At 35.5% G+C, this 14167-nt stretch overlaps 2 protein-coding genes across 3 annotated transcripts; one reads left to right on the top strand and one right to left on the bottom strand.

Annotated features, from left to right (window-relative positions):
* Window positions 1-379: 379 nt before the first annotated feature.
* On the bottom strand, window positions 380-5814 carry LOC145976663 (WD repeat-containing protein 48). Its single transcript, XM_083107928.1, has 12 exons — window positions 5370-5814; window positions 4700-4916; window positions 4405-4617; window positions 4035-4330; window positions 3761-3946; window positions 3342-3659; window positions 3161-3263; window positions 2919-3084; window positions 2658-2849; window positions 2336-2582; window positions 2141-2260; window positions 380-2066 (listed from the first exon to the last, which is right to left on the bottom strand). Exons 1-11 carry the CDS (start codon window positions 5415-5417, stop codon window positions 2198-2200), a joined length of 2049 nt encoding a protein of 682 aa, XP_082964054.1. The 5' UTR covers window positions 5418-5814; the 3' UTR covers window positions 380-2066; window positions 2141-2197.
* Window positions 5815-6895: 1081 nt separating this feature from the next.
* On the top strand, window positions 6896-13458 carry Ago (F-box and WD-40 domain protein 7). Of its 2 annotated transcripts, none has more exons than XM_083107929.1 (9): window positions 6896-7325; window positions 7832-8088; window positions 8480-8706; window positions 8770-8872; window positions 8989-9504; window positions 9617-10024; window positions 10113-10428; window positions 10517-10671; window positions 13138-13458. In XM_083107929.1, exons 2-9 carry the CDS (start codon window positions 7879-7881, stop codon window positions 13201-13203), a joined length of 2001 nt encoding a protein of 666 aa, XP_082964055.1. In that variant the 5' UTR covers window positions 6896-7325; window positions 7832-7878; the 3' UTR covers window positions 13204-13458. The 2 variants fall into 2 exon arrangements, with proteins under 2 accessions (XP_082964055.1, XP_082964056.1); XM_083107930.1 differs by having other exon boundaries at window positions 6896-7088.
* The last annotated feature ends 709 nt before the right edge of the window (window positions 13459-14167 follow it).

Genomic DNA, 14167 nt, shown 5'->3' on the forward strand with positions numbered 1-14167 from the left:
AATGAATAAAAATTTATAATGCTAGTGGTAACTTTTCTTATGATTTATATCATATTGATGATGTAATCAAGAAATGATAATACTCTCTTTCTCTTTATGATCATATCTTGTAATTGGGCTGTTTTAAATAGCAATACAAGTCGTAATCGAAATGCCCTCTGTAACTTATAATCTATCATCAGGCACATCTTGATTACTTCCATATTATAGTAATAAATATATGTCTGAAATAAATAACGAATAAATACCTGTTAAATAAAAATAACTCATTAATTTCGAGATTTATGCAATAAATAATTGAAATAATTCTAAACCAAAAACGATTCATAATTCTTATTTTTTTGCAATGCTATATATTGGGATATTTAAAAGAAAACTATATTTTCATATTATATTTTAATTTTCATTTGGTTTAAATAATTTTTTTAATACCAATATAAAAAAATATAAGTTTTTCTGCACAATTTCTTTCAAAAAAACTCGTCTAAAAATAACAAATCAGGCAATCTTAACTATATAAAATAATACATTTCTGCCAGCCATATATTCTTGTATTCTCTTTAGTTGAGAGAAAGTTTCTTCATTGTAATGTCTTAATAATATCTGTACTTGCAAAAAAAAAAGAAAAAAAAAACTAAGCAATAGAAAATGATTTCTAAAACATTAGCAAATCAGGATTTAATCTAAGTTCGATAATAAATAAATTGTTGCATTTGTGAAACATTACCTAATACCTAGTACCTTGAAAAATGACAATGAGACATTTACATTTATGAGATTTGTGCTTCTATGCACGCGCAACTTTAATAAACGATATTATATTTCATATTAATAAAAACTAGTACAATTTCCTTTTCGACAATTTAACTGTTTGCAGCAATAGCAAATGTCATTAGCTTTGAATCGTTCGCATAATAAGATTTGTTAAATTTTTATTTGTATGACCTACTATCATTAATGGACATTATTCACAGTCGTGTTTGTATATGTACAACTTATAGAGAAATCGAACATGTTAACATAAAAACAACTACATAATTTTTACTTGTTATAAATCTCTTCCAAGATCAAATTCTGTTAAATACTGTAATTATTCTTCAATATTTATTACTAATGGTATATACTTTGATATTAATTTTATACATAAAATTTCACTTTTAATGTACACCTAATCTCTAATCTATATTTTATCAACTTTGATCAAGACAGAATTTGACCTTATTACACTGCAGACAAATACATTCTCTTATTTTTTATGCAAACAATAAGAAATATTGAATTTCTAATTTGGCTATTTAAATATAATTTGATTAATGGTAAATTGACATATCCTCTCTCTTCTCTCTTTCTCATATATATATATATATCTCTCTCTCTTTTCTTTGCTCTCTAATGTAACAAGGCAGGTGTGGAGTATACATTTTGCATGCATGTAACAAAACATTATACAATTTCTCTCACGCCTTCAATAAATATTCAATACTTTTATTACAGTACTAAAACAAGACAGTCCTATGTATTGATTATGGGAGGAAAATTTAGCTAAAGTAAAATCAATAAAGAAAATTTGAGAAGCATTTGTGAGAGGATCACCTGGATCCTATTAGACCTAACAAAATCAACAATTTTCTCGGCCGTGTGGTCTATCCCCTTTCTTTTTATTTTATTATTATTTTTTGCATTTGTGCTATATGTTCTCTTATTGATACTTCTGACGTGGGAAGACGATAAATGGCTGACAACAAGCACTTTAAATTCTATATCCAGGTACAAAAAACATGCTATTCTTAAGCAGATTAATCGAGAGTAATATTCCGTTTGTGTGAATTTGGCCGCGGGATGCAGGTGTGTATAAAAGTGAGCAATTTATACATTAATACTTCCACACATTATTGCCTTTGAACTTCACATATTATATCCTAATACTCCAAATATGCCTCGCTCTCTTTCGCTTCTGCTTCGACTTCGCACGAAACATTCGTTAAATCCAGGTGATCATTTCCTAAGGAAAAAGTGGCACAAGGTACCATATTTTGCAAGTAGCCCACTATGTATTTTCCATTATTCTGAAACGAATCAATCTTGTTGCAAATTTTATTCAGAATCGATGAAAAAGAGGGAAACATGCGGAATATCTTACCATGGTATAAAACCAGGCACACTGTAAAGACTCGCGATGCAATGTAGTTAATTCTAACTATTTAACAGGGCGATAATGAAGTGTTAAATCTGCCGAACTTTTCCAGATGAAATGCCTAACCTGAAAAGCCATCAAATATATATAAAATCTTTTTTCAACAACAGTGATAAAAGCTTTTCTGAACTTTACACATACCGTTCTCAAATCCATTGAAGGATCCAAGACCTGATCATTACATAGTAGTTCGACTTTTTCCTCGGCCAACGAAGAATTATCAGCATTAGAATCTGTATTTGTTCTATCGCCCGCCGGTGACCCACTTGAAACGGTATTTCCACCTCCAGCTACCGAACCTGAATCGCTTCCTGCACCAAGCACCTTATCGTAGACATGCTCCGCCACTTTACGCACTTGTATAAAATCATTTGCGATTAAACGGTCCCTTTAAAATAATAATATGTAAAATTATTCAATTGCGTTGAGACACGATTTTAAGATTCAACAATATGATACATACTTTTTCAAACTTTTTACACCTGAAGAAGCATGTGGAAGAAGATAGAAAGGTATTTTAATAAATTGTGGAAGATTCTTGTCCACAACAATATTTACTACCCATGGTGGTACAGTTTCGTTCAATAGGACACCTTCGGTTTCTCCCGCAGCATCTCGAACTAATAATCGGTAAATAGTTCTTCCTCCCACTTCACTGAAAAATAAAAAAAAATATAAATGATAAATTTATTTAATAAAGTATTTTTTAATAGTCTTTACATACCTAAAAATAACAGGTGTATGACTAGGTACTGAGAAGTATGGATTTCCTCCTCTCGTGTGTATGGGACCGTTTCCGTCATTACCATTACCTTCATTCTCATCATCAGCATGTAATGGCCTCCACCAATGTTCAAGTAACGCTTGTAATAAAAGATTTCCATAATTCACTAAAACATGAAAAAAACATTAAAAATCTCTAGATTTAATATCGGAAATATTATCGATTAATAAATAATTGATCACCTTTCTGATCTACAGCATCATTTTCTGCTAGACCAGTCTCTTTGGCAGAAACCCATGCAGAGAAACAGTCATTTTCGTCTTGTCCTAAATGTATAGTTAACATCTGCAACAATTGAGAATATTTAAAACTTGAATTCAATGCTGAAAAAAAAGCAATTTGATTTGTCAAAAAAATACATACTCCTGTTTTGAGATCAACATTAAACCAGTTTGGAACATACACCACTTTATTTCTTTTTTTAGACTCTTGTTCAAAGTCGACTCTGCCTAAATCTTCCACTTTACACGCCTTTAATACATCATATAATGCAACATTTTCTTCTGTATCTTTTGTTAAAACGTGTCTTTTATCATTTAATATGTGATAATGTCTTATGGCAGGACCACCTAATATCTTTTGTGCAGGTTCAGTATTTCTTAAAATGTTGCTTGACACATTACTGGCAGAATCACAATAGTCTCCAAGTCCTAACTCTTGCCAATCTTTCTGACTTATAGACTGAAACATATAACAAAGAATATAATTTTTTTTCTATAGATTCTCTTTTTCCATCAAAATTTATTACTGTAATATTTATATTTATAATATTTATATTTTACCCAATTATTAATAGTTGATTCGCTGGTTGCAACCCAAATACTAGATTGATCCGGCGTCATAGCCATTTTGAGTATAGGCGCCTTTTCCTCACAAATAACTGTATATCTGTCTGCATAACTTAATTCTGTCATCACTACTCTCTTATCTCTACCACCAGATATTACATGGCTAAAATTATCCGTTGCCTAAAATGCATCAGATATTTAATATAGTTAAGTATATATAAACATATTAATTATTTTGCATAGTAATTGTACAATTTTGTATAATTACCAATAACGCCCATACTCCTTCCTTATGAACTCTGAACGTTTGCACGCATCTTTGTTGACCAAGTGACCACAATTTAATAGTACCATCGGAACTTGCCGACAAGCACTGCGTACCATCCCTATTCAGGACTAATGCTTTAATATTGTCTGTGTGACCACGAAGTTTCATAAGTTTGGTGCAAAATCGTGGATCCCATACACGAAGAACTTTCTCTGTGCTACCACTCACGATAATCGTGCCAGTTTGGTTCATAGCAAGGCTGTATATGGAATCTCTGTTTCCACTCAAGGATGATGCTAGAATACAATATAATATATTAATTACATGTAAAAGAGATAAAGCACAGAACTATTATATTACAAATACATACTTGTCACAGTGTTATTACTCGCGGTAAGAGCAGTCAGCGTATTAACATCCCATAAAAATATCGACTTGTCTAGACCAGCACTAGCAACTTGCTCTCTATCTTTGGCATATGCTAATGCTTTGACATAGTCTTTGTGTGTACGCAATGTAGACATACAAAAACCTTTATGCGCATTCCATACTTTAACAGTTGTATCGGAACTTGCGGATATAACTGTATAGTATATTAATGATAATTGAAAAATTGTCATATGAGGAATTGAGAATCATATAATATATAAAAAATATGTACGTACGATTTTTGCCACCACAACATAGCACTATATCATTGACCCAATCTGTATGATGTTCCATAGATTGAATATATGGTTCTTTCATATTTCTACAATTCCATATCCTTATGATGCTATCTCTACCAGCAGAATATAGCCTATGCAGAGCTGGATCATATTGTAAGGAATTAACACCAGCTCTATGTTGCTTCTCTACCTCATCTCTTATAACCATAGAAACCTTTAAGAAAAATTAATTACAAATATTAAGATCTTTGTATAGATCTTTTCTTGTATTTATAATTTAAATTTCATCTGTACCACTATATTGAATAAGCATAATTATACATCAATAATGTCATGAATAAGTATAATTACACATTAATACACTAATTATTATATAATATTTCATTCGGACATCCGGAAAGAAATAAAATCAACAAATGTATGTCTTTAAAAAGTAAATTCCACAATAAATCTACAAGGGCTATTTCGTCCCGGAAACTAACGATTGTCTCGTTAAACTCAACATATTATCGTATAATCCTACAAATTAACCATGACAGATTCCCTCGTTCTAGCTCATCACCGTGGAAACGATTACGGTGCCGACTATCCTCGGCACTGAAGCTTGCCGAGGATCGGCAAATTCCTCACCATTATCGGGAGGGGAGAATCCGTCGATCTGTCGTACCTGAACTTTCTTACGGGCGCTCTGCCCGCCCGTCTTGTGAGCTGCCATTATGTGTCCAGGATTATTTTCTCCAGCGGATCACGGCGACCCTGCGTCGGGGTCGGGGTGGAAATGCGTGTATTTCACGGCGTACGTATGTTATACGATTCAAGCTGCGACGACAGTTCCACGTTGCGCTCGATCGTTACGTCGCACTCGCGGCGTCATTCCGTGAATGCTTCGTTAGCACCGTCGTTGTGCGTGATCGCCGATGCCGATCTCACTGTCGGGATGCACGCGTGCGGCGGACGTCGTCGCGCGGCATAATCCTCATCGTTGTCGTCGTTGTCGTCGTCGTCGTGATCGTCGTTGTCGCCTTCGTCGTTACCGTCATGATGCACTAAACTCCGTATATATTGGAACGCGCAGTTACGTTCAAAACGTCAGTTGAGAGAGAGAGAGGGAGAGAGGGAAAGAGAGAGAGAGAGATAGTCCAAGAGGTAGCGTTATCTCTCTCGGCATAGTTTACAATTTTTCTGCTATCTTGAAATTTTTCTTTATCTCTACCACGATATATATATGTAGAGTATAATATAAGATTTATTATAATGTAAGATTTATATTTTTTTGCAATTATTATTAAAATAAATATATTCTTATGAAATATCATAATGAATTTTTGTATTAAAATTGTCGGAAATTTTTCCGGAGCAATTTTTCTAGTAGCAATATGTGCGATGAGAGTTTTTATACTGGATGTTTATCTAACGCGATCATGCAGTTTTACAAATATCAGTGCATTTATTTATTTTTCTGTACTTTAACCGTTGATACTTCTGATAGGCTTTGATATAATCTTTGATAGCCTTTGATATTTTATAAGATTATCTTGTCTGTAACATATCTTGCCAATATCTTGTCAAAATCATTTAGTCGACTTTTCCTCTTGTTACAGTTTAAGAAAAAAACACATTTTTTTATAATTCTATGTAGAAGTTATTAAATAAATTCAATATTTATTTTAATTATATCGTATAATGAGAAATTATAAAGAACATAAAGATAGCGAATGAATAAGGGTACCTTTTCATATCGACAAAAGACATCAGGTGACTAAAAATAAATATTCCGATTCGTCACTTTTTAATCACGTGACGTTTATTGATAAAAAAATGAATTACATGAAAAGATACCTTAAATAGATACCTTCGGTCGGGTTCTGAAGAATGACTGTGATTGATCAGTGACATCTAGTAAACTATCTCGGAGCAATTAAATCCGATCATTCAAAAACGCCATTAGAATCGCCAGTTTCCTAATTTCCTCGAAATGAATCGGATATAATAATAATTTCATATCCAACTAGTATTTATAATAATTCGATACTCGAATAACACGAAACGTGTAAAATTTCGAAACGAATACAAACAACAGACTTTAATCGCGCGAAAGACAACCACATGAGAACCTGGCTTGTTCCCGCGCGCATGCGCGTGCGCCATCTGCATACGTGTACGCGCACATGTGTATGACATTTCCATGCGTATGCGCGTTTCGCTGTGCAGTGCTGTGCGAACGAGTCCGAAGGAGTCGGGAGGTGCGGATTAAAAGCTGATTGAGCGCTGCCAGGAGGCTGCCCTCGATGGATTCGCGTGGTTCATCGTGTCGTTTACGTCCGCCGTTTCCCTGTTGACCTATCGACGCTTCTCTATCGCCCGCACCGCCGCTCCCGCTTACGAGGTACACGATCGCGTTTCGCCCTTCGCGATTCTAACCTAAGATATCCAAGATCGCCCACACACGACGGCCACCGCACGCGAGAGAGAGAGAGACACGAATGCCATGCTCCTTTGATAGAGACAACACGTCGTCGCCGTCGTCGTCGACACGGACGGACTCTACGTCGGCAAGCATCGCCGGGGACGTCGTCGATCGACCGATAAAGGCCCCGACGACCGGGAACGGCGTTTGTCCTAAGTATAGTCTCCAGTTTTACGTACATACATACATAGTTGCCCCTCTTGGTCCGTCTCGCAGCTTGTCGTAAATTCGACATCGCCGCTTTCGCTTTCGAACATGTGGGGTGTGGCTGCCGGTTTCTCGTTCTTTGTTTGCGATATTTTAAAAGGGCGCACGATGCGGACAATTCGAGAGGTTAGGGAATCCTCGTGACGATAACGATAATCGTCATCCGATGGATTGTAATCTATGTATCCTATATCGTTATATTAAGTTGTTCCTTTTTTTTCCTCTTATTTTTTGACAATTTCGCAGTTTCACGTGACCCTTCGCGATAAAATTGCAGGTAGCGATACGCTATATTTCCGTTAGTTTCGCGCATTTGTTGAAATTACATTTATGACTGATTACATTTATGTAAATATGTATGTCGAATGAATGTTGACAAACAAATCAGTAAAGATTTGTTTGATATGTCTCAATTGTACTAATATGGTCGATACTTTTTTTTGTTTTATATACAGGTGCAGTTACTATATCCATAAACTTAATACTATCGCTGCGCGTAGTAATGTCTGTCCCTCCTTCCTCCTCCAACAATATATCTGACAATAATAAACTAGGCGGCGCCAGTCCTAGTCCAATCGAAGGTATCGAGGGAATTCCAGGACCTAGTTCCTTGGATCCTATGCATTCAATATTGCCACAAGACGAAGAATCTGAGGATTATGGAGATGATGAAGATGAGGGTGATGAAGAGAGCAGCGAAGGAGAAAGCGAAGTAAGCTAATTACTTGTTTATTTATTACACTATTTTATAGAGATTGCCATTTTAATTATATCTTAATTAATTTAATTGACTGTTCAGCTAATAATTGTCTGCAGCAAAATTTCCAACTATATAACTGATCATTTCTAATTTAATTTTTCTTTTCCCATGCAATTAAGTTAATTGGGATTTGATGAAAATGTTTCTCAAACTATACAATTGATGCAACTTTGTTGTTAATGCACACGATTCAGTTATGCTATCATAATTGATGATTGATGACGTGACTGAGTTTTCAATATACCTTGGTTAATATTTTAAATTTTTTTACAAATAAATTACAAAATTAAACTATAAATTTAATATTGTTTCAATAATTAATACTCCCTTTTCATATTATTAGATTAGCGATAGTGGATTGTTCTGCGATACCGAATGTACAGCGGAAGTTGAAAGCAACAATGGTCAGTCACCTATGTCGCAATCTCAAATGGTCCTCTCTGTACAGTGTCCAATGTTGCCTACTAGCATGTCATCAGATGTTGTCCAGTCTCAAAGAAAGCGAAAGAGTGAAACAGAATGTTGTTTACCATGTAAAAAACTTAATCCGGAGGAAAAGTCTCATACTATGTAAGCATTGTATCTCTTATTTTGCAAAGCATTGTTATATATGAATTTTAATGCTTCCCTTAGGACTACAAGAAAATTAGATGATAAAGGTAAACATGTGAGATGCGTCATTCCTACCAAGGATAATCCTCCTCCAGAACTGAGTAGTTGGCTTTTGCAATTTCAGGTATCTGACTTGTGTATTTCTACTAAAATAATAAGTAGCAACTCATATTGATACATTTTACAAAATATAATACTAAATTTTTCTTAAGAATGAAGTAAAAATGATGCTTGTTACAGAGATGGTCAAACGCAGAAAGAATGTTAGCAATAGACGAATTAATAGACAGATGCGAGCCTACGCAGGTGCGTCATATGATGCAAGTGATAGAGCCGCAGTTTCAGCGAGATTTCATATCGCTCCTGCCGAAAGAGCTAGCGCTATCAGTATTGGCGTTCCTAGAGCCGAAGGATCTTTTAAGGGCGGCGCAGACTTGTCGCAACTGGCGATTCCTAGCCGACGACAATCTGCTTTGGAAAGAAAAATGCAAGGCGGCCGGTATAGAAGACTTGAAGGATCTGCCACCATTGAAACGCAAAAACTGCCGTAACGGCAATCATTCGTCACCGTGGAAGCAGGCTTATATGCGACAGCATAATATTAAAATGAACTGGAGAACGAAACCGATTCGTACGCCGAAAGTGTTGAAGGGCCATGATGATCACGTCATTACATGCTTACAGTTTTCCGGCAATCGAATAGTTAGTGGTTCCGATGATAATACTCTTAAAGTATGGTCTGCTGCGACAGGCAAGGTAATTATATAAAGATGTGTACAAATTAGGAAGATTCTCAGCTATCTTGCCAGTGAGAAAGAAAAAAAATGAATATTAAACCATGCAATATCATATTTTCTTGACATTTTAGTGTTTACGAACATTAGTCGGGCATACCGGTGGCGTGTGGTCTTCGCAGATGTCCGGCACAATTGTTATCAGTGGTAGTACGGATCGTACTTTGAAAGTGTGGAACGCGGAAACCGGTCATTGCATTCACACTTTATATGGTCATACGTCGACAGTGAGATGTATGCATTTGCATGGTAACAAGGTTGTCAGTGGTAGCAGGGACGCGACATTAAGAGTGTGGCAAGTGGACACGGGGGAGTGCTTGCATGTGCTCGTGGGGCACCTAGCGGCAGTCAGATGTGTGCAATATGATGGGAAGTTGGTGGTCAGTGGTGCCTATGATTACATGGTCAAAGTTTGGAATCCAGAGCGCGAGGAGTGCCTTCATACTTTACAAGGACATACCAACCGCGTTTATTCCCTCCAAGTAAGTGCATTGTTTTATTTCTTTTAAATGTTCACGCTTGTTGCCTCTCGCCATTGAGCTGTTCCTATTTGCCGTTTTCCCTCGTTAGTTCGATGGTGTGCACGTTGTTAGCGGATCGTTGGACACAAGCATAAGAGTGTGGGAGGTAGAAACCGGTGCTTGTAGACACACTCTAATGGGTCATCAGTCTCTCACCTCGGGGATGGAATTGCGCAATAATATTTTAGTATCAGGCAATGCTGATTCTACAGTTAAAGTATGGGATATTGTTAGCGGTCACTGCCTTCAAACTCTCTCCGGCCCGAACAAACATCAGTCAGCGGTCACTTGCCTTCAGTTCAATAGCCATTTTGTGATTACGTCCTCTGATGATGGTACAGTAAAACTCTGGGATGTCAAGACTGGTTTGTATATTTTTGTTTTGTGTAGTTGCTTTATTCAAAATTTATCGATTTTTTTATTGAAAACACAATACGTATCATGTGTTTACAGGTGATTTCATTAGGAATCTAGTTGCTCTGGATAGTGGGGGTAGCGGTGGTGTCGTATGGAGGATTCGAGCGAGTGATACGAAACTAGTATGTGCAGTAGGTAGTCGTAATGGTACTGAAGAGACGAAACTGCTTGTCCTCGATTTCGACGTTGAGGTAAAATAGTGCACTCCACTACGTGGATACAATCGCCCCCTTTGTACGACTTCTGTACATACTTCAATTAAGTAGTCTAAAAACTAATCTATGTTGTACATGTATTACATGGTGTGATTGTGATAAGACTGCGTCGTAAAACTCGAGTGAAATTTTTGTGAAATAGGGGGGAAATCGAAGCGAATGAGAAAGAGAGAGAAAGAAAGAAGGAGAGTGAGTGAATGAATGAAAAAGAGAGAGAAAGATGTAGCGAATGATCTTTAGGTGGATTAAAAGTGCCCGTCGAAAAATTATAATTACATCGTTTTCTCGATGCGCGCGCGTGTTGTTGTGGTGTACAAACGTGAGGTTTATAAGACTCGTAAACTTACGGAAAAAAAACCGAGGAGCTTATCAGTGTACTTCTGAATTTTCGCTGTTATAACGATTCAGTGGAATCATCAACGATGATGCAAAAGTAGCAAATATCTCTAATTCAGAATTCATTGTAAGTATAACAGGTTTGTTATGTGGGCATTTAGAAGTATTTGTCAACGGCAGACGAAAAAGCTGAGACGACTGAGACGTACTAAAACTACAAGGCAAAATAATATTACATTTGAAGAATCTCATACTTTCTGGAGCATAAACGAGAAAACTGTCAACGACAATTTCGATACAATCATTGAGACTACGGATTTTTTTATGAGAAAAAAAAAGTTTAAATGCCTGTTTATATCAATCATAAGTTTGTATGATTTATTAATCGATTCGCGCGTCAAACTGATTTTTTTTTTAGTTTTAATATCCTGATCATGTCTAATTTAAGTCTTTAGACTTAGATCTCTAAGTCTTTAGACTTTATTACTTACCTATACAAACATCGTGATCTGGTTAAAAACAAATATTTTTATAAATGTTTAGCCAATATTTTCATATTATTAATATTTTACTATAGGAGCATGAGACGTTCGGCAAATAGATTATGAAATATCCAAATTAATAATACGATTTTTTTACAATACATTTTTATGTCTGTATTGTAGAAACTTCTCTATTTTAGAATAATCATGATATCCCTTTATTCTGAAATTTTCTGCTGTTTTTGTCTCACTCTTATACATGTTCAGTTAGCCAAATCTGCTCAAACAGATTTTCTTAAGGGTTTGCTACTAATTGCTATTACAGATTTTGATAGCAGATTGGCAGCAAAAACCGAGCAAAGTTTGCTGGCAAAACCTGACAGCAAAAAGCGAGCAAAGCTTGTTAATATGCTTGACATCAAATTGTTGGCAAAAACTATGTCAGCAAGGTTTGCCAGCAAAACACGAGTTTAATGTAAACGGAGATGGCTTTGATGTGAAATTTTGATCAAATTTGCTGCCGATTTGCACGCAATTTGTTAACATTTGCTTACTGGGTGATTATATATGAATGTGAGAAAACAGCACAAGAGAATTTCACTTTAGAGATAGCTGTGTGCGCTCTAGAATAGAGAAGATTTAAAATAAAAAATTATCCAATGTTACATGTTTCACTTCGTCATGGTGCAATATACAAAAATAGCACATTTGTTTGTGTGCAATACAGATTTACAGAAAACAAGCTTGTAAGCGAGATAGTACACTTTTATCTGCAATTAAAGATTTTTATCAACAGTAAGTGAAGTTATTAAAGGGAGAATATTTGTATTAGCCAGATCTTTCCATTTACACGAGTTGTATAGAGAGGACATGGATCACCCTGCATCAATTGACAAACTTTACATGGATTCTACTGAATCATATCATTGATAGCATTATTAATAATGCAATTTGTGCAAATGCATCTTTATTATTGGACCTAGGTTAGACTAGGTGTCGTGTTTATTTGTATATTGCTCAATAGTTTATATTATAAGAATGTGTTACCTGTTGTATCATTTTTTTATAAGAAATAGAAAAAAAATGTTGCTACATATTTTAGATTGTTTTTTTTTTTTTAAATTTATTACGACTGTACACATGTTCTTGTGCTAAGAAACATATTTTGTACAAAATAAATGTTCGATTTTGACTTCTTTCTACATAACTGTGAACGTTATATTATACATATCTTATACAAAGACAAACGTGAAAAACACCTTAATTCATCATCTTACTTGCTAGACATTCGCTCAAATCTAACTCTTGTTCAGTCGTTTTATGAAACATAAATTTTCAAAAAATGTCTATAGCTGTGTTATAATAACACCGTATTGTTCTATATAAATTTTACATCGACTTGCGCTATGTTTCAACAACGATAATAAGCGTACAACCGTCGCACATTACGTGGAGCGAAACATTCTTCTCTCGAAGATCATCTCGCGTGATAAAGTAACGGTCGCCACATCTGCAGCGATAAAACAACGTGTCCTCGGATTCCTCAAAATCGCTCGGCGAGAGACGCGCATACACGGGACCGTCTTCTAATTTCTCCCTGTCTTCCAATTCTTCTTGTTTACAGATCGCATCATATCGCCTCCTTGATTGTGGATGTCCCAATATCCGCCAGGCTTCGGTAACGTTGTAAAACTCGTGGTTGTCCGTAGCACCGCTCTTATCAGGATGAAGTTGTAGCAAGCGACGCCGATAAGCACGCTTGATCTCTTCGTTAGTCGAGTCCTGGCTGCAGCCGAGTACTTCGTAGTAATTCATTCGTGTCTTCGATCACAAACACCGATGGATGGGAAAATATTATATGCTTTTATGATCATAACCTTAAGTGAAAATTCACATTACATACACCATGTTGCGCACAACAATTAAACAAGGCTACCAAAACAAAGCAGTGTTATTTTGCCTTCCTCGCGCATGCGCCAAGCAACGATTACAGTTACTATTCGGAAATCTGTCAAATCGATCAATCAGGACAAAAGGAGTAAACATTTCTCGATCCCGATTGATCGGTTTAATTTTAATGTCATTCTACCTCACGGATAGGATTTCCAAATGTACACATATACAAATGTATACATATAGTTTTGGGGGAGGAGAAATACTAATATAAAGCGATGTGAAATTTAAATTGTCCTCTTCAAGAGGAAATTTAAATTTCACATCGCTTTATATTGGTATTTCTTTGGCGAGAAAGTTTGCTGGCGAAAAGACAGAAATATAATATATTTCTGGTAAAAGCAAAATAAAATAAGCTATTTTTCGAGGGATTGAAATGTCTTGTTAAAAAGAAGAAAGAGAAAGAGAAAATAATAAATATCAGATATGTAAAAAAAATTGAGCAACTCCATGCCAACAATACCTTGATAAAGCAAGCTCAAAAAAAAGAAAGAAAACAATATTCAGCGATTCTGGCTGCTCTTTTTTCGTTAGAGAAAGATAAAATAGATTATCTTCTCTTTTTACGTGCTACTGATACAGATTATTTTAAACCGATTAAAAAAGTAAAATTTAATCAAATTTTACTATACAAAGTAAATAATAATCGCGATTATCATTTTGCAAACACACAGACTATTTCAAACTAATAAGGCTAAATA

The sequence above is a fragment of the Camponotus vicinus genome, unplaced genomic scaffold (assembly GCF_025532165.1).
Source record: "Camponotus vicinus isolate PSW18456_S1 unplaced genomic scaffold, iyCamVici1.0 SCAF_9, whole genome shotgun sequence".
NCBI classification, from domain to species: domain Eukaryota; kingdom Metazoa; phylum Arthropoda; class Insecta; order Hymenoptera; family Formicidae; genus Camponotus; species Camponotus vicinus.

Excerpts from the sequence above, each read along its gene's own strand:
- LOC145976663 (XM_083107928.1), bottom strand. The coding sequence starts at position 5,417 with ATGGCAGCTCACAAGACGGGCGGGCAGAGCGCCCGTAAGAAAGTTCAG. Across the intron at positions 3,947-4,034 it reads AAGGAGTATGGGCGTTATTG|GCAACGGATAATTTTAGCCA; the intron begins GTAATTATACAA and ends GATGCATTTTAG. Across the intron at positions 2,583-2,657 it reads GGTGTAAAAAGTTTGAAAAA|GGACCGTTTAATCGCAAATG; the intron begins GTATGTATCATA and ends ATTATTTTAAAG.
- Ago (XM_083107929.1), top strand. The coding sequence starts at position 7,879 with ATGTCTGTCCCTCCTTCCTCCTCCAACAATATATCTGACAATAATAAA. Across the intron at positions 8,707-8,769 it reads GAGGAAAAGTCTCATACTAT|GACTACAAGAAAATTAGATG; the intron begins GTAAGCATTGTA and ends TGCTTCCCTTAG. Across the intron at positions 8,873-8,988 it reads GTTGGCTTTTGCAATTTCAG|AGATGGTCAAACGCAGAAAG; the intron begins GTATCTGACTTG and ends TGCTTGTTACAG.